General features: G+C 39.1%; 1 protein-coding gene across 1 annotated transcript in view; it reads right to left on the bottom strand.

Moving 5' to 3' along the window:
• The window catches only part of RORB (RAR related orphan receptor B), a 130,335-nt gene that overhangs the window by 21,550 nt on the left and 87,590 nt on the right, over positions 1–21,195 (bottom strand). Inside the window, exons 2-4 of the mRNA XM_057425814.1 lie at positions 14,548–14,633; positions 10,191–10,332; positions 6,801–7,205 (exon numbers count right to left, since the gene is read on the bottom strand). Coding sequence (XP_057281797.1) covers positions 6,801–7,205; positions 10,191–10,332; positions 14,548–14,633 — 633 coding nt within the window. The remainder of the gene's footprint in view (positions 1–6,800; positions 7,206–10,190; positions 10,333–14,547; positions 14,634–21,195) is intronic.

Below are 21,195 nucleotides of genomic sequence, written 5' to 3' on the forward strand. Positions count from 1 at the left end.
GAAATAATATACTGCCTAAATATAGTACCTTCTAGAAAACTGTATTTTCCAAATCTACATCAAGAGTTATAACACAAACTGTGCCCTCCCTAAGCCTTCATAAATCAGGAAGTGCTAAAATATGCAGTTAGTAAAATATAACATAATCAGTTATTTATGAATATTTGGATATTTAAACTACTGGGTTGGGCAACATAAACTCATTAAAAGCTTTATGTATATCTGTGATTAGTCTGGGCTTCCTCTACATTTACAAATAAACAAAGATTAGTAATTTGGAGGTGGGAAAAGATAAAAATAAATTTCATGAACTTTCAAAAATTTTACATTTTATTCAACGTTTCTGCTAATATTTTATTATTTGTTGATTTTATTGGGTAAATTAATTTCTAAATATATGCTTCATGAAATCAGAATCTACAGTTATAAAAAGCCACCATTCCCTCCAACATCAGTTTAGCTAGAATGTTTCAGCACCATAATGCTCTAATTTATTTTGCCACTTTTCTGTTCATTTTTCATGAAATTGAAGTGTTTCCTAACCGAGCAGTGCTGTCAAATAAGTTTTAAATCTTGCCATTCGCTGTTCTCTTCTTGAGTGTATGATAAGGGGGAAAAAAAGGCAGAAGTTCTAAGTTTTGTCACATGAACTGAAATGAGTAATGAAATATTAATTCATTCTGATTGTCACCTTTAAATAGGCAATGACGGTAAGATATAGTGCCCTAAGGGTATCTGAGCGAAACGCACATGCTGCACATTTTTAGTTGTTCGCTAGATGGCAACATTGTTCTGCTGAAGTAGAGCTGTAAGGCTGTAGGCACCTGCCCTGAAAACGTTGACGGTAGCCTTGGTAGGAGAGCTGTTAAACTATGGCTTAGAAAAAGGGGTGAAGAAACATTACGCAGTACTACAGCCATGAACCTATCATTTCTGCTTCACCGTATGGTGAGCAGTGGCCTTGTAAAGGGCATGTCAACACAGACGTTAATCTCACCATAGGCATGGGTTCATTGCATTTTGAATGTGACAATCCCTACAGGGTACCTTGGTCTCTCCGAGGCCACATCTAACTGACCAATATATGTTCAGTAAACTGTCGATGCTGATTTTGCACTGGGAACAAATGCTGGAGAAAGAAGTTAAAAAATAATAATAAAAATTGCTTACTACACCAGATAAGTGCTTTTGCAACTTTCAACAACAAGGCAGAGCATACTTTTTAAGACATCAGGCTGATGCTGATTTATATACTGCATATGCAACATGCAGAGCTGTGGGCATCCATGATTGAGGATTAAATTACACTTTTCTAAAGTTAATGGAAATATTTGTACTGAAAGAAGGAAGGTGTGGGACTGACTTTCAAGCATATTTGAAAAGACATGAAAATGTTTCCAGGTGAAGATCTCCACTTAGGATGGGATAATGAGAGAACTTAACGCTAAGATCCTGCTTATACAGTATTGCAGCAATGGAAATTTAATAACTTTACAGTATATACAGTTGCTCGCTGTGGGTTGTGAGATAAATGTATGAACCCAGCTAAACTAAGGTTTGGATAAGCACAGGGTGTCATTTTAAGTTACCAAGGGAGCTTTACTTTTACATACCCATCTTGAACCAGTCTTTAAAACATTTTGAAGGTTTTGCTTTAGTGTAATTTTCCTGTCAATGTGTTAGGGTTAAAAGAGCTGTGCTTTATGGTGGATTTGATGAGCAAGAAAGGTGGTATCTCCTTCAATTCTCACCATGAGGCTGCCCTAGTGAGCTATTGCTCACCTTAAGATACACACTACAGAACAGGGTCAGAGACACTGAGGAAAGGGAAGACTGGGCCCAAGCTAACCAGCCTTCCTTAGTACTTCATTGTAATTTTGGTAGAAATGTAAGTTTCTTTTCAAGCACTGATGCTGAAGAAATGCCATGTAAGTATGCATAAAACTTTCTGTTACTACAGAGGCTGGCATATGTAACCTCCTGTATGCTCTAGTACTGCCTTACTCACCATCTAAATACACACAACTATAGGTCTTCAATGTGACCTGGAGTGAATCCTTAACCAACCTGTTTTCTTCACAACAGTGTTTGCTAATTATTTCTTCCCATCTTTAGGAAATCATAGGCTGGTAATCTCAACTGCATTCAAGGCAGGGAAACCTTTCCATTAACTTTCACAGTCCAAGATCTGAGCCATGTATTTTGTGAGGAAAATGCAATGCTCAGCTCAGTGACAGATAATATTATGCACATATATTTAAACAAGATGGTCTTTAATTTGACCAAGTCTAAAAGCAAGCCTTTAATACCTGCTAATTTAAAATCACACTTGGGAGCAAGCATTGCCATTCCTCTATGGGGCTACCAGGTCAGGAAATGGAGCTCCCTCCTCCCTTTAGGATTTCCCACACACCATCTGACCTCTGTGACTCTCCCTGCGAGAAAAAAGCTGTTCTGCAAATTACCAAATTCTTCCTTTTGACATGACAAGTGGATTTCACCCTGCAGTTTGAGGGAATTTCTGCCTTCCCAGATGTGCACATGGCACGGTGGTAAAAGCAGGACTGTGTCACAGGGTTCCTGGCAGCATGCACCCTCGGGCCATGGGTGTCTCCTGTGCTGGAAGTATGGTTGGCTGGTGGGACACACCTTGATCATGCCACCCGTGGACAGCAGTAAAGAAAGCGCCTGCACAACTCATCTGATTGTAGCATCTGACCTATTTTGTTCTCTGCTCACCCTGCTACCAACCCAGATCAAGTGTCCATAAGATGCCTTGAGTTAAGGACAAAAATACCTCTCCTAGAAAAAGCAGATGGCCTGGAAATGCAGATGATGCCAAGCTAAGGCTTTGCTTCCATATACTTATTTACAAGCTTTGGATGGATTTCTTTATGCTTTGTTTCTTTTTATTACAGAAAATAGAACAGTAATGTGGGCTGAGCCTAAGGTACAGTTCTGCTTAATGGGGATCCACCTGATTTTATTCAACTTTCATCCATCATAAGCCCTGGAATTTACATGAGAAATCTGTGTTTCTATATGAAACTGCTCTTTGCTCATACTTACCCTTGTCTTCCGTAGGAGACATTACCTATCCTGTAGTGACCAGATATTGTGCAGTTGTGCCCTGGACTATTCAACTCATTTGGAGGAATATTAGTATTAAATACATGTGAAGGAGCCCTACAGAACTTTAATTTGTCAGCACCTCTTTCTCTTACACCTATTTCCTGGTACAGCATTTACAGATACTAGTAAGCATGCAATACAGGATAAGGTATATTTTGCTTGTTGTGCCATTCTAATCCTATGTGTTGAAACATTTGCTGTGTAAAATTTCAAGACTGTTAAGTTGAACAATTTCCATTTCTGCTACAAAGTCTACTGTAGATGAAGGTATGTTCAGGAAAAGAGTACTTTCACATTCACATTGAAGCACAGAACTGTTAAAGATCAAAGTAGGCCTGACCATTTCGATTCCTTTTTGGTGGATAAGAAAATTAACGTGATTAAAAGAATGTAAATGATGTGTAAATTATGTCACAAATTATCTTAGAAAATATTACTTTTATAACTGAATCTGACAGACAAATGAAGACTTGTTATTTGGATTTTTCAGACAACCTTACTGTTGTATAGCAAGCAAAAAGTAAACACTGAATTTATGCAATTGCAGTAAGTTGTTTAGTCAGGTGCTGCAGGGACCATTGTTAGAACTTGTTTTACAGGCATTTAACATTTTCATTAATAACCTGAAAGAGCGGGTTCAAAGCATGCTAACTAAATGAAGAGGTAAATCTAAATTGGAAGAAGTCACAAAGCACAAGTGAGGACTGAGACATAATGTAACAGGACTGAAAATGTTAGAAAAATAAGAAAATATGAAAGATTTAAACTTGCAAACATTCTGTCAGAGATATCTTAATAAAAACTGCCCTACTCAGGAGAGAAGTGAGTGGGAAACAAGCAAAGTAATAACATTGAAGGAGTAAGTGAACTGGGTATCAGTTGGCATGTGATGTAGAAGCTGCAAAGACTGCTTTGATTCTGGTCTCCCTGTGAAGAAGTCTGTCCCTTGGATAGCTTAAAGCAACTTTTAGGAGCTTAAGGATGGAAGGAGTCTCATGTATTCATTTGTGAGGAAAAAAATTAGAGGGTTGCACTCAAGACCAGGCAAGTGGCAAGAGATTCTGTGCTTAAAAAACCCCATGTGTATGGGTTTCAGATGTATATTCAGATGTATATTCAGAATATAAAGATGAGAAGAAAACTAAGCCAGGAAATTTTGATTTGGTAGAAGTCCTCAGGGAGGAAAAGAACTAACATGATTGGGATACTTTAGGCAATGATTCAATGTACCACTAGACAAGATAGTATAAAGAAATTTCTATTAGGCATGAGGATCAATGCCATCCTGCACTGATCCATCTCTTATATATTCTCTATGATTTCATCTAACAGTTAAGGCAGTACCTTCTATATAATAGGAGTTGAGCTTATTCCTAAATCTCACTGGAGTGAGTAAGATAAAATGCTGTGGTGAAATTTAAGAACACCGTAATATGAAATCAATGCATCCCAGTGCTTAGAGTTTTCCTGCTTTGACTGCAAGACTGCAGCATTATAGATGGTCCAATGATCCACTGTGGCATTAAAATGCATTTTCTGGTTGCTTTTAAACACTGAAAATGTAATTTATCTGTGCATAGATCCAAATATTTTATGGTACATTTCTTCCATTTTTTCAGTTGTGTCAGCTGACATGTTATACAACACTACCTCTCACTAAAACCCTTACCTCTTTGCTGTGGGTGCCACAAATGACATACAGTAGAATTCGGGTAAAATCGTAACAATTTAGGAGTCCCCGTTCCAATTTCAAAAGGAAAAGAGGGAGCTCCCAACACCTGAATTTTGCTGTCAGCTCAGAGACAGGCCTTTTGCTATGTCCTGCTCCCTCTGTTCTGTGCTTTTTGCTGCTTTGTGTTTCCCAGAATGGGAACACCGGCTGCATGACACAAGAGGATGAAAGACCAGAAAATGTGGGGTGTGTTTAGGGCTGGCTGGTTTAGGACTCGGAGAAGAAAATAAAAGTGACTATTTAAGGATGCATTATTTCTAAGTGATCCTGCAAGAGATAAAAGTTCGATTCTCTAAAGATCTGTGAGTCAAAAGATCCCACTGACTTCAATGGAATCCTTTAGCAACTAAGGATATAGTCCGGTGGCCATATTCTCTCTTTGGGCTCACTTCTGCAACTATGCACAAACCCTAATTCATGGACTATCAGAATTGTCCTGTTTCTGGTACATGCTCTGAATCTCTCTGGGAACATCTCTCTTTGGTACAGGGTGCTCCAGGGAAACAGCTCTTATGACTTATCTCTCTCATAGCTGGAGTACTGTGAACCACTGCTAAGAAGTGAAATTTGCACAAGCCACATGTGAGTACTATGCACATGACCACAACAGCTGCAAGGAAAGCTTACTAATCCTCTGTACTACTAAGCTGGGGGTGTAGGACTTTACTGGACAGCAGCCTAGGCCAAACAAGATAACAAAACATGTCCCACTAAACAGAGGGACAGAAAAGCATAACTTTCTCCAAAGCAAATTTGCAATTCAAGTACACAATTTGTTACACAGCTTCCTGTACATGAGCAGCCATGGGTAGAAAATATGCTACAGATTCTAGCTGCACCTTCATTTTTCTTAAATCCAACAGTATCTACTTCATACACCCTTTCTGCAATATATATTGAGTGCATGCCCCATCTCCAGGGCCATCGGTGAGTCTGTGTACACATAAATTTAGACATCTCAGTATACCTCCATGAGGCAGCAAGGCCAGGCCAGAACTGTACCTGATTTTTATGATGTGACATTAATTGATTTGTTATGGGTACTCTTGAATATCACCTTTTTTTTTTTTTTCCTCCTTTCTTTTTAATTAAATTGCAGTAATGAAGTGTTACTCTTTGATTATATTCTCAACCACAATTGACTCAGCATACCTCACTTGTTGAGGTTGGAAATACCTAATTAGAATGACAATCTTCTTTCATGTTATTTCTTTATAATAGAAGTAGTACTTCCAGTTGCGTTAAGAGGTACGACTAGAGGCATTAGATTAACAGAAATCTGTTGTCTTTCAAACTTGTTTCACAGAGGTTTCTTTGCTACTTTTTAAAGAAGAAATCAAGGAACAGGTTCTCGAAGGCATTCAAGCAGAGGAACAAGGTTATCCATGCAACTACATTCAGAGTTTGTGCACCTCATGAATACAGTGATCTTGCTCTGTATATATATCCTTACACCAGAAGTAGCAAGCTGGTGCTTTTTGACAATAAATACACTAGAATTAACTTCCGTAGGGATTCTGGGAGTTTACAAGCATATGGATGGATGGATGGATGGATGGCTGAAGAGATCATTTAACCCTGCTAGTAATGAGCTCATTTGAAACAAGCTTTCCAATACTATCACTTGGTTCTGATTGATTCACCACCTGCTTTGATGCTCCTATTTCATAAACAGAACATGAACTGCTGAGTTTAAGAAACTGCATAATTTGAAGATTTTGGTAAAACTGCAACTGCCTTGATACTGTGTCAATTACCGCCAGACTGATTTTCTTTCAATTACTCCCTATATTTGTGTGCACATACAGACATGTGTGAACAGGTAATTATTGCGTACCTGTGTATGGAATGCCTATATAATATTTTAATAAAAACAGTATTGCAATGTAATTTATATATATATACATTATACTAGAGGAATGAGAATTTTCCTTACCTATTTCACTCATGGATATCCCCATGGATGCTAATTGCCCATTGTTGAAAGAGCTATAGGTAAACAAGTTTGGTACGGAGGTGAGGTCATAGATAGGTTCCTGCTTGATCTGTTTGATTCCAGTCATGTCTAACCCAGACTGGTCTGGGGAAGGCTGGGTAGAATCCACGTTATAATAACCCTCAGACTTTGGCAGGTCGATGACGTGCCCATTTGAGTAGGTGCTGCCAGTTTCATTATTCAGGTTGCTCAAGCCATTGCTGATGCTGTTGCTGTAAACCCTGGCGAGGGCTTCTGCCTCACCGCTCTGCTGCTGCCGTTGTTCTTGCAGTCGCTGCTGGTGCTTCTGCACTTCAGCATACAAGCTATCCCTCTGCTTTTTGGACATTCTCCCAAACTTCACAGCTGAAAAGCAAAGCACAATGCAAACCACTGACATCTTTCATTTTTTCTTGATTCCCCTCAATCCCACCACTCTTTTGATATTTACTTGCAGCCATTACTTTTGCTGTGAAAACTCTCACAAAGGAAAAAGTAGTGTGTGCTTGGATTTACAAGGTGATGACAATGATTCCTATTTGACAGGAGGACCTCAGCCAAGCAACTCCCTACTGTGAATGTTAAAAAGACCACGTATCCTTTTATATCTCTGTGTTCACTGAGCAACAACCCAGAGCCGTATGAAATGTACAGTCTTTAGATTTATATCCCATGTGACTTACCAACTTTCCACAAACCTTTAAACAGTGCTCTAACGGGATTAGAACTCGGATGCAAACAAGCCCTAAAGCCTTATTATCGCATCCTTTCAATGGGGTGCTATCGTCACACTTAAAAAAAAATAAAAAATCTTACAGGTTAGAGTTAGAACCTAGAGGAAAATAACAGATTTGAAGGTAAACAGCGCAAATGGATGTAATCTTTTCCACAGAGGAAAGTCTCAGGGATTTACACAATCAATTTACATAATCTCCATGCATAAATCCATGCATTTCTTATGATGAGAAAGGGAGGAAAACATCAGAGTGCACACTACTCTTCCCAGGAACAGTGTTTATTCCACTGAGATTGAAATTTACAAAAATGACAGGCTGATTGCTGTGGAACTAGGAGGAGTAAATCCACAGTCTGCATATACAGTGGGACATAGCTGATTATCCCCCCCTACATCTCTCTCTTAATGCTGACTTTGTACTGGGTTAGATCTTGGAATGTCAGAGCAGAGTTCGTTGTTAATTGTGCTCTTCAACAAATGAGGGCTCTAAAATTGTACTCCAAATAATTCAGCAGAATTTTTGAGAGCACAGATAAGAGGACACTGCTTTGGAAATACTAATTTCTATGTTTTATGAAGTGTATTTTCCAACATTGAGTATTTCCAGTCCATCTATAATTGGAATGAATTCAGGATCATCAAATTTCTTAGCACAGGATGGGCTTTGCTCTCATTTTTGCTACCCCACAGTTCAGCTATAGCCCTTGGGAAAAGTCTGAGTCTATACGTGTGGATGAATGTGAAAAATCTTCAGTCAGGAAAAAGAACAGAAAATAAAGAGCATAATATGAAAACGCAGTACCAGAACACAAGGAGATAGCAGCCGCTTCAATTTATTTGCAATTTTTTACACTAAGAGGTTTATTTCTTGTTGCCAACCTCAACTTACTTGCAGACCTTCACACAGGCTGCAAGCTAGCTCACACAAATACAGCCTCCCCCTGGAATCAGTTCACAATGCAATGCATACTCTTACTGGCAATATACAATGACTGTATTTTGAAAAATGCAACAGAGTATTTTCTCCAAATTTAGGGCCTCAGTAATAAAAACAAACACCCAGTGTTTATTCTCATTATATATTCATTAATTGGATTCTCCAGCTGCTGTCAATTAGCATCTTGCCTCTGCATGATAAAAATGAATGTTACATGGCTGAGAGGTAAAAATCACATTGAATTTCTCTGTTAAAAAAGTCTATACAACCTATTTTAAACTCACAAGAGCTCTTAAAATTGTTAAGTATAAACACCCTTGCATAAACAATGAGACAAGAAAGCGATGCTGTCAGAAGAATCACTCCCTTTGTCTGTACGCAGTGGTCCCTGAATTATAGTTTGGGAAGACAGTGTTGTCAGTCAAATTAAAATGCTCCTGTGATAGCTCAAATCATTGGAAGGTACTACTTTTAGGAAAGAGGCATGTGCTGTTAAATTACTGAAATGTTACTACTTCTATGTCCTCTGGGAAGAATTGGGAACTAAGGCTTCAAGTAAGGTGCACACTAGGACCAAAAATGCCTCACGGATTAAAAGCTAGACTGTGAGAACCCTCTCATAGTTGTTCCAGTCAGACATGAGGCACACTGAAGTAGGAAAGACCTACTACAGTCCAAGTTTAAAAAAAGTTTATAATCTGTGGTAAGAAATTGCACTTTGAGTATTTCTCCATCAGTGACTGTTAATTTCAAATGATACATTTTGTGTAAATTTTCCAAGACAGAAAACTGCTGTTAGGCAATTGAAATTAACATAACCTGCCTTCAATAAAAGAACATTTTTTTCTTGGACTTGCTGATCATTTTTAATAAGATGCGTCTGTGAGCTGAAACCACCCTGCACTAGCAGTGGTGGCTGGGGCAGGTCAGCTGTTGACAACCTTGCCCAAGCCTCCCACAGACCGTCGCCTCTATCTAGCATGTGTTCTCACTCTGCTGATCATGTTGGAACTTGGAAGGTAGACCAGAGCTCCTCAAGGACCAAAGGATACTGTTGTTGGATGCATGGTGGAGTTTTTTTCTGGTGTAGTGTCCAATTCAGTGTTAAACTATGAAATGCTTCTTTTACAGACCCAGACAGGGACAGGGAGCAATGTAAGGGTAAAATAAATGCTTTTTTAGTAATACAAAATATTTGGTCAAGTGCTCTGAATAAAATAAACAGAACCCCCTAATGCTATCAAGGTACAAATTTCTTCTTAACTGCCTATTTACTGTGACAGACCTTTAGAGATCTCAAGGAGAGGGATACTTTCACATGTTAATATTTAACATTAAGATAAATGTTAATGTTTAATATAAGAGATTATATAAACTGGAATACAAATCTACCTCTCCAGAGGTGACCTTTTGGTGCTTTTGATCAGAACAACACTTTGCACTTCTGACTGTTCCAAACTAATGCTGCTCTCCATTTTGTGATTTCCCCACCCTCCCCATGAAAATAGCATCCTTTGTTAACTAAATAACAAAGATATGTATCTCACAGCATGTGCCTTACAAAGCAAGGAGCTTCTCGTCTTTCTTTTTTCCAGAAATCTACAGGGAGTTTAAGTAAGTCAGTAGTGAAGAAGAATTTCAAAGGGTTTGGGTGCGAAGCAGGAAACTGACTCCTTACCATCTCGAGACATTCCCAGGGCAAGACATTTCTGCAGTCGGCAGTGTTGGCAACGATTTCTGTTGGTTCTGTCAATTAAACAGTTTCTCTGCCTTGGGCAGGAGTAAGAGGCATTGTTCTGCTGACTCCTCCGAAAGAATCCCTAGGGATAAGAGAGCAAAAAAGACAGAGTATTATGATGTGCATATATGTACACGCACACACACATAAACAGAGAACCACACAAATTAGTACAATAAACTCTTATTTAGTGCAATGCTACTTATACTATGGCTTTGCAGATGTGTTTGCCTTGTATAGTGAAAAAAAGAACATCTACTTATAATAAGGAGAACTGTGCTTTATTCTGTAAAGAATATAATTCTACTTTGTTAAAATGCAAATAATAATTACAGTTAAAGAATGTATTCTTATTGTGCAATAATGACCGTGCATCGTCTAAGGTTTGCTCCTAGTAGAGGAAAAACTTGCCCGCATTTGTAAACAGATGACTTTAAAGTACTAGTTCTGACTATTTTCTTCTTTTAATGACAGACTGGTAATAACCAGCTTCTAAATGCACAGCATTAGAAGCTGAAGTCTACTGTTCAATTTGACCTGGCAAATGTAAATCTGATCTGGAGCGACCATACACTTCAGGAGTGAAAAGTAATTGAAATTCAAGCATCACAAAAGCACTAGGATTTAATGACTGTATCAAGTAAAACCAACACACAAAGGAGAAAGTAACATCTTTAGTCACTACCATGAGAAAGTAATGACATTTTCCATTTAAATAGAATATAACATTAACCATTTTATCTTTGAAAAAAAAATTGTAGTTATTCTATCTCCTAGAAGGTTTTTCTGACCAGTTTTGGGCTATTAGGCTAAAGATCAGATGGCTAGAAGGAGTATTAACTCATACTTAAGGCCTTATGAGCTCCCAGGTGCTTTGAATTACACCAGGAGGTACAATTTTGGTAGCAATGACATGAAACGGCGGATGCGTCAAGGGAAATGAAACCAGGAGGTGAAGATTAGAGAGAGAAAGCAAGGGGCAGAAGGCATTTTAAAATATTCTTTTATTTCCTGTAAAATAAAGGACAGGAGGAACAGAGAGTACAGAGAGAGAAACAAAGAAGAGAAGTTTATTGGCCATTTTGGCATCTGCAAACAGGCAGCGGCAGTTTCGTGTGGTGGGAAAGCTGAAGGACAGCCTAGCCAGTGCAGGAAGCCATGAGGAGAAAAAGGGCAGAAAGCATTATTTCTGTAGTTACACTACTCACCAGAAGGGAATGATGCCAAAGTGGTTGTGCCTATTTGGGCTGCCCTGCAAGTAGCTCTGAATGGAGCCATAAAGCAAGAGCTGACTTGTGTTATCACTGTACAGGCTGACAGGTGGCAATAGCCAGCATGGGAATCATGGCAGCCATGTGTTTTGGAGGAGTGAGAGTGGGGAAACAACAAGACGACAGCTTCACAGGACTAAATTTGCTTGCTATGGGTAGTCCTGAATTCTTGCTCAAGTCTTGTTGAATCCAATGAGGATGATGTGGTGTGACAAGAAGGGAGAGGATGTCTCACTTGGTGTGTCTCACCAAGGAACACCAGCAGTACTAGTTTCTGGGGTTGAGCATGAAGAGACTCATTTCATCTGGCCTGTTCTGGTTTTATCAGCAGTTATAGTATATTCAAAATCTAAATTAAGTTTTATGATTTGCACTTTTGAGAACATGGATATCTTTTAGAGAAACTCTCTGGGGGGAAACTTACCTGCCCCTGCCTGGCCAAAACTTTCACAAAACTGTGGAGGTGAGTTTAAGGCTAAATGGATGCTAACTGCAGATATATCTGCTTTACTTGCTGTACTTTACAGTCAATTTTGGGTTTGACATACAAAGGGTTTTCTGGTTTAAAGATCTAGATTTTAGCAGCTCCTAAGTGGATATGGATTTGAGAGAACAAATTAATTAAATAATGTTAACACACACCCCCCCCCCCCTTTCAATTTTGTACTCTTTTTCTCCTGAGAAAGAGAGATTTAAATGCTGTCTTACAAAGTACAGGCAATCCTTTAATTTCATTTTTAGGAGATCTTTATATAATACTGGCTATATTTACAGAGAATAATTCCATTTGAGAAAGGACACTGCAGTTCATTACTGAGGAGATATGGTCTCAATGACAGGTTTTGCAATACTCCCAACACTGACAAGTCTTTCTGCATCTTGAACAAGTCAGTTTATCCATCACCAACAGTCAGTCTGAAAGGGGAAACAGTCATGCAAACTACTGCCTAAATCATGACAAAAAGTCCATAGCAAATATTTTGCAGGCAGGAGAAATGATGAAAGGCTTCTCAGAAAAAGAAGGAGTCATGAAGACAGACAGGATGGAAACCTGTCTTCCATTTTCACCCTTTCAGTGATGACAGTGGCAGAGCCACTGTTTTCTTCAGTGGGTCCTGCAGGTTATTCAGCGTATGCAGGCATGCCTGTGAAACAGCAGTAATATTTAAGTTGCCACTTAAGCACTTCTAATACACATTTGCACTGACATAGCTAATGTAGAGACACAGACTTAAAGGATTTCCTGTCCCTTGAAGTTTGTAGCACTGCCACTGGCAGTACAATCCTTGGACGCTGTGCCCTGAAACACTGCAGCTGTCTGGTGTCCAGCTCAGTGTGTGTGCATGCTTGTGGAGTGGTCCTCACCTCCTTCCACACATGGCCATCCTCTTAATTAATTCAGATTTTTAATGCATTCAGACAAAAGAAACCAGAAATGACCAGTGAGTATGTGGGCTGAACAAAGAGTTATTTAATTGGTGGGCAATGAAGAACAGAGTTGCGCTGCCTCAGACAGTACTTTACCTTAAAACAGAACTCTGACAGACTGCAATGCCTCCCATTGACCCAATGTGAAAACTGACATCTTTTTTCACAACAGGCTCACAAAACCAGATTAGACTAATAGATCTGATACTGCAAAACTGGCACAAAAACAATAGGGTTAAAGGCACTGTAAGTGGAAGAGAAGCTCTTTATCTCAATAAGCAGTCTACATAGAGAGCTGAGGGGTATCATCTCCTCTTGAGGAACAGATAAGGGCCAGTATTGACTTTAATCACATCTACAGGTGACTCTACCCCTAACAGCTCTGTAAGAACTGAGTACTGTGACAAGATGCGGTTTTTCTGTTTAAAACATTTTTCTCCTGTATCTTTTGTGCCTATATTTTGAAGGATTAGATCAATTAATCTAATTCTGTTTCATATGATAATTATAAGAAGATGCTTATTTTTAGTCCAGTGTCACTAAGACAGTGAAACACTGTAAGTTGTTCTGTTTACAATTGTTAACTTTTTGGAAACAAATGTGATATTTCACAATATATTGCTTCTCACTGTGTTGGCATTAAAAAGTTTCTTTTGGGAATGACTGCTCCCAAATTTTCAGATTTTTCAGATGTTCTAAAATTTTGTAAAGCATTAGGCAAACACAGAATTGCTATTTCATTCTACAATTATACACCCACTTTCAAATATAATAGTTTGTGTGCTTCCACATAGAAGAAATTAGAGATGCTGCCCCTCCATCTTAATCATTTCACATTTACAGTCAAAGCTGAAATAGCACCATGTAGTATGAAATTCTGGTTTTCCATGAGTAATAACTCCTGTGATAATAGAGTATTTTGGGGGTGAAAACTGAAGCCTTTTTTCTCTTGGCTTGGGGTTTGATTTGTGTTATTTGAAATAATGCCTGTGATAATACATGAATACAACTAGTATCCTGGAAAAGGTTTTTTTTTCCTGTCCTCCCTCCCCATTTGTTTTTTTAACCCCCAGTTCCCAGCAACTGCCCTGTGTGGGAGCCTATAAGGAAGAAAACAAAGGATCCTTTTACACTACTTATAATGTAAGGCATTTTTTCTCCCAGAGATTACAATTTGCCTGCAGAGAATACAAAGAGGATAAAATAGGACCAAACTGACACCTCTAAGCTTTTAAGATGTTGAACTGAGATACTGCACCAACTTCTAATGCTACACAGGTTGTATAGGAAACAAGAAATCCATTTCTCAAGTCGATTTAAGGTAGAACAGGTGTGACTTACAGTTGTCAGCCTCTGTATCAGCACTTAAACTGCATGAGATGTGGTAAGTTCATGTTTCAAACGGGGAGTTAACTGTAAAGACTATTTGATGAAAAGAAAAGCAACTAGTAAAGTTAGGTATGAAACACGTCTATATCAGCAGGAGGCTTTACAGCCTTTTGCACCACTGCATGAAAGCATGTAAGAGTGTATTATTGTACACTCTTGCCTGAGGCTAATGCAGATGTTGATGACTATGCTGTATTAAAATCTCATACCTTGCATCCTTCACATGTGATGACTCCATAGTGTATCCCAGAGGACTTATCACCACAAATTTTGCATGGTATCACTTCAATTTGCGCTGAAAAAGGAAGCAAGACAAACATTTTTAGTAAATAATTCTATTTAATTTCTTTCTCAAATGAAGATCTTGAAAACTATAGCCAGACATCAGGCAATCTCATCACCCTCCTGACAATATCAAACTGTTCATTTCTGAATGCTTTTATTTGGCAAATTTTAATTGCTTTAACTTATGTAGCTTCTACCATAGCCCACAAAACTTCAACAATTTTAAATATCTCAGGATTAGCAAGTTTTCCCTCATATTCTCATTTCTTGCTTTTACTTGTTAATTTCATCATCATTATTGCTAATGACAGTCATCAGGGCTCCTAAATAATTATATAGATTGTTCTTGGTTACTCATTTCAAGTATTTATGACTTCTCACTTTGTAGAATTACATATAGTATTGATGAATTTTGACACATTTTTCAAAGCAGTAAAGGTGATGAAGTTTTCACGTCCTTCAGATTATGGCTTCAAGACACGCAAAGATACCAATCCCACTGGTAGAGCTAAGTTTGCAGGCGATTGCTTAGTATCTTCTCTTTTAGCTCCTTGTTTCAGCACAGGGAGGCAAGGCCCACAGCAGCCAGTGGCTGTATGCTGGGAAAGGCATGTATTATCTGAAAATGTTTGAATATGGATATGCTTCAGATCCTGTTATAAACATTAAGGTCATTTAATTCAGAGAAGGAAAACATATTCCTTTTTTTTTTTTTTTTTATTCCTTCATATTTTTTTGCTTGCCTCAGCTGCTTTGAATCCTTTGTGCATTTCCTTTACGACAATGTAAAAGCTCAAACTCTGAAATGTAGGGAAGGACTGCGTCTTTATTCTATTTAGATGCGCTGTGAATAAGTGGAAGATCTATTTGTTTTCCTTTCAGATATATTGCCTCTGATCAGGCACACTTTTAGCCAAGGCTTAGGCAAGCAAACCATTTTCAAATTGCTTCTAATCCAGGATGATTAATTTTATTGTATTAAATAGTAATTTGTTGCTAATATATTCTGGATGGAGACACCCCAGAACCAAAATATTTCCTGTCTTTTTATGAAAGTTCATATCTAGAAATAAAATTTCATTATGTCATCCACAATTCTGGGGTAAGCTTCTGTATCCCATTTTGTTTTCATGAACTAGGCAGTGGTAGTTTCTTTTCCTTCTCAAGAAACCAATATACATTAGTTACCCAGACATGATAGATGCATAAAAAAGAAGGCGATTCCCTACAGAAAAGCATCTACAGTTCCTCAGCAATTTTGCCAGGTTATCTTGCTCAAAAATTCCTATGCCTTATCCCTGTTGAGATAATTAAAACATTTAAATATATGCCTCCAGGTACTGCTCTGTGAGAGGCTAGTTTGAGTAATTGCTCACAGGTCTCTGCCTGGAATCATACAGATGAGAAAGGCTCAACTCTGAGACCACACACTGCTTTATGTTGACAAGCCTCAAAGACGTGTCAATGTTGGAGGCAAGAACTACAGTTGGGAATGTGAGGAAATCTTCAGGAAAAGCCAAGACAAAGGAATAAAAAAAACCCAAAACCCAAACAATATGAAAGCACTTTTAATGTGACTTGCATATATATCTGCAACTAAGAACGGAGTACTAAGAATGGAGACAGAAGAATTGACCCTGTGACACTTGTTGCATTTAGCACAGTACTCATTTCTGTGAGCAATCAATAATTCCATTCATGACTTGCAATGATAAGCACTATGTTCATGGTAAATATCTATAGACCAGGTCACTAAATACTAAGGATCCAGGTTGCAATGAATATGAAGTAAATACTTTATAAACTTACGACTCATCAGTTAATTCAAACCCTTATTCAAAACTAACCATTCTATAAATTAGTAAGTACACGATCTCTAGGAAATTGCTTCCATGCCTCCTTAGAGAGCTCACAGAAAAGACAGTATCTTTAGGACACAGAAGGCATTTGAAGAAGTTTGGAAAACTAAACTCTGCCTAATGTCTCCAAGGCATTTCTTTTTGTTCATAAAACAGCAGAACGATTTAAGGATTCTTAACAGAAAACTTGAGTCATTAATTGTACAAGCCAGATGAAAAAGAAGCCACTGTATTCCCAGAAACCTCTTGAATTACTGTAATTAACACCCAGTGTACCAGGTTTCTTTTGCAGATTTAATGATTGTCAGAGGCTACTACACCTTTTTCACATTGCATCTTTGATCAGCCACATATAATTTTCTGTTATTTTTCTTCTTCCCTTCTCCTCTTAAACCAACAAACAGTTTAGGGACTTGTATATCCTACCTTCATAGCTATTATAAAATAAGTTTCTTGCTTTGGAATCCCTTACAAGTATAAAATGCACTGATTCAGTACAGCTACCTCAATATTGAGGCAAAAAAGTAATGAACTAATAATAGTGGGGTATCCACCATGATAACTTTCAGCAGCACAGGAATAGAACTTATTTTTTCCCAATGTAGTAAACATGAGCAAGGAATAAGAACAAATCTGCTTCTCTCCGCTTTTAAAAGACTTCTATTTGCATTCCTACCCATCAACTTTCAAAGTGCAAATACAAACAATGGTGCCTGCCTGTTTTCACGCAATAACACAGGTCTCAACTGTCCATGTGTCCAATTTTTCAATAACCATGTTCAGTTTTTACCCTGTCTTGACATGTATCACTTGATAAAGGCCTGCAAAACCACCACCCTCCTAATGCCTAAGAAAAAATGTATAATGTTTGCATACATGCTCCATTGTGATTGCTCCTTATCACCCACTGAGCTTCTCTCATCAGTACCACAGGATCATCCTGTCTCTCTGCAGTATTAATCTCTTATTTTATACTTAAGTTTAAATTTCTTTGGGGTTCAGATCTGCCTCTAGTTTAATACGACACCCTACAAATTAGAGTGATGCAATGGTAATTAATTCTACATGACTAGCAATAATAATCCCCAGATGCTGAGTTTACCACCTGGAACCTAATTCATTCTCTTAGGACAACAGGAAAAAGGCGGAATTCTATTAAGGAAGCAAATGCAAAATCACAGAATCATAGAATCGTTAGGGTTGGAAAGGACCTTAAGATCATCTAGTTCCAACCCCCCCTGCCATGGGCAGGGACACCTCACACTAAACCATCTCACCCAAGACTCTCTCCAGCCTGGCCTTGAACGCCACCAGGGATGGAGCATTCACAGATTCCCTGAGCAACCAATTCCAGTGCCTCACCACCCTTACAGTAAAGAACATCTTCCTTATATCCACTCTAAACTTCCCCTGTTTAAATTTTAACCCAGTACACCTTGTCCTGTCACTACAGTCCCTAATGAAGAGTCCCTCTCCAGCATCCCTATAGGCCCCCTTCAGATACTGGAAGGCTGCTATGAGGTCTCCATGCAGCCTTCTCTTTTCCAGGCTGAACAGCCCCAACTTACTCAGCCTGTCTTCATACAGGAGGTGCTCCGGTCCTCTGATCATCCTCGTGACCCTCCTCTGGACTTGTTCCAACAGTTCCATGTCTTTTTTATGTTGAGCACACCAGAACTGCACACAATACTCCAAGTGAGGTCTCATAAGAGCAGAGGATCACTTCACAAGGGCAGGATCACTTCCTTCGACCTGCTGGTCACGCTCCTTTTGATGCAGCCCAGGATACGGTTGGCTTTCTGGGCTGCAAATGCACACTGAAGCTGGCTCATGTTCATTTTCTCATCAACCAACACCCCCAAGTCCTTCTCTGCAGGGCTGCTCTGAATCTCTTCTCTGAATCTCTGTGCCTGGGATTGCTCCGACCCAGGTGTAGGACCTTGCACTTGTCATGGTTAAACTTCATAAGGTTGGCATCAGCCCACCTCACAAGCGTGTCAAGGTCCCTCTGGATGGCATTCCTTCCCTCAGCTATCAACTGAACCACACAGCTTGGTGTCATCGGCAAACTTGCTGAGGGCGCACTCAATCCCACTGTCCATGTCAGCGACGAAGATGTTGAACAAGACCGGTCCCAACACTGATCCCTCAGGGACACCACTTGTTACTGGTCTCCAGCCAGACATTGAGCCATTGACCACAACTCTCTGTGGGCGGCCATCCAGCCAGTTCTTTATCCACCGAGTGGTCCATCCATCAAATTGATGTCTCTTCAATTTGGAGACAAGGATGTCGTGTGCTGAATGCTTTGCACAAGTCCAGGTAGATGACATCAGCTGCTCTACTCCTGTCCATCAGTTCTGTAGCCCCATCATAGAAGGCCACCAAATTGGTCAGGCAGGATTTCCCCTTAGTGAAGCCATGCTGGCTGTCACCAAGCACCTTGTTGATTTTCATGTGCCTCAGCGTGCCTTTCAGGAGAATCTACTCCAAGATTCCGCCAGGCACAGAGGTGAGACTGACTGGTCTGTAGTTCCCCAGGTCATCCATTTTCCCCTTCTTGAAAATGGGGGTTATATTTCCCTTTTTCCAGTCATCAGGAACTTCACCTGACTGCCACAACTTTTCAAATACGATGGCTAGTGGCTTAGCAACTTCATTTGCCAGCTCCTTTAGGACCTGCAGATGGATTTCATCAAGTCCCATGGACTTGTGTACGTTCATATTTTTAAGATGGTCTCGAACCAGATCCTCTCCTACAGTGGGCCCAAGGTCTTCATTCTCACAGTCCCTGCATCTGCCTCCCAAGACTTGGGTGGTGTGGTCAGAGCCTTTGCCAGTAAAGACTGAGGCAAAGAAGTCATTAAGAACCTCAGCCTTTTTCAAATCCAGGGTAACCAGGTCTCCTGAGAGCTTCTGGAGGGGACCTACGTTGTCCCTAGTCTTTTATTCGTCACGGACCTATAGAATCCCTTCCTTTTATCCTTAACACCCCTAGCCAAGTTTAATTCTAACTGGGCCTTAGAATTCTAACTGGGCCATCTCACACATTTGAAATGAACACTTAGATAGAGACAAATATGTATGTAAAACCATCTTCAAACCAAAAATTTGCTATTTTCTCAAATGCTGCCCCAAAAGGTATAAAGAAAAAAATACATTGAGCTGGTATTTGTTTGTTTGTTTTTTTAACCAGCAGAAAAGTTTACTCACAGGCACAAAATTCATTATCTTAAAAGTAGGTAAATCTGGAAGGAGTTATACAGTTAATCTGATAAATTCCTCTTGAAACAGGAGTCAAAAAGGGAACTAATGTGTCTATTGTGTACTTGTGAGGAATGCCACTCTGATGCATATGTTGTCTAGATGCATATGTTAACTAGAAAAAAAGCAAAGGTCAATCTGCAATCTCAGTTTAACATCTGAGGAACTTTATTTGGGTGAGACTATAATATCCCAGGCCTGTAGCTCTGGTTCCAAGGGGAAAAAAGATTTAAGCTTTCGATATTTTAGTTCTTGATCAAAAGAGATACTAAAGCATGCTGGGCATGAACTTTGAAGAAGAACTCCTCTTTCTGATTTGTTGCTACAGGAGGGATTGCACTTGGAAACTTCAAGGCTAATCAGAGAACTCACAGAAAATTAAAAAAAAAAAGCAGCTCCTTCACCTTCCAGGGATTCCCATCATCCTTAAGCTGGAGCTCTCTGAGAAATGCTAGTAGATTGATGCAGTTCACTTTCATGTTTGTATCCCTAAGTGATTTCAAATTAAGTATACTCAGCATTTTTATCTAGTTGCCAACTCTGCTTTTTTTTATCCTGGCCTCTGTAAGTAAGGGAGGCTTCTTCCCTTGAACTTTACCATCAGTAGAAGTTTCCACTTTAAGTTAGGCTGCCAAGTAGATCTTTGTAACTCCCTTACCACTGCATTAGATATGCTGTGGCTTCACAGCAAGACTTCAGGTGCTTTGCATTTGTATTTAATACCTGAAAATATACAGCTGAGGATACTAGTTATGTTTTCAGCCTCTGTGAATACCTCATGCAGTGAGAGCAACATAGTTAGCAATACCTCAGCAAGCTAATTAATGCTAGCTAATGTAAATTAATGTGTCCTTAGATATATCTGCTGTTAGCCATACCCCAAATGAGACAATAGAGTAAGCAGATGTGATGGAATTCACCCAGGAAAATATTTTCATAATATCTAAGCATTTTCACACATGATACACACTACTTTGTGAGTCTGGACCCTGGACTTTGGTAGAACTACAAAGACTGACAGGTCCACTCTGCCCAGGGCCCTATCTGCATGTGCAGCAAGGCTGATGATTCCCAAATATGACAGTCATACAGCTCAGGGGCAGAGATGTACTAATTCCCCAGAAGCAGAAGTTCTTGTATATCTCTATGTCTCACTAGGCAAACACAGTAGATTTGATCTATATATGATCTGTAAAAACTTGTCATGAATTTCAAGGTAAGTGGTAGCCTTGGAGGCTGGATACTGAGAAATCTGATAAATTATTGCTCAAAATAGAAGGATGATAGATTACTGCTAAAAAGATTGTTTTTGCCAGAAATCCACGCAATTTTCAGGTCTGATTTCTTTCATGGTCTCACAGTTTCAGTAGATTTTTTTTAGCTTATAATCAATGCCACTTAAAAGTTTTTTTTTTGTGACATACTTTCTTTTCCCTTCCTGTTCCATGA

Source organism: Pezoporus wallicus, unplaced genomic scaffold (assembly GCF_028554395.1).
Source record: "Pezoporus wallicus isolate ANWC-B61680 ecotype Strahan unplaced genomic scaffold, APGP_CSIRO_Pwel_v1 contig_7485, whole genome shotgun sequence".
Classification (NCBI taxonomy): Eukaryota; Metazoa; Chordata; class Aves; order Psittaciformes; family Psittacidae; genus Pezoporus; species Pezoporus wallicus.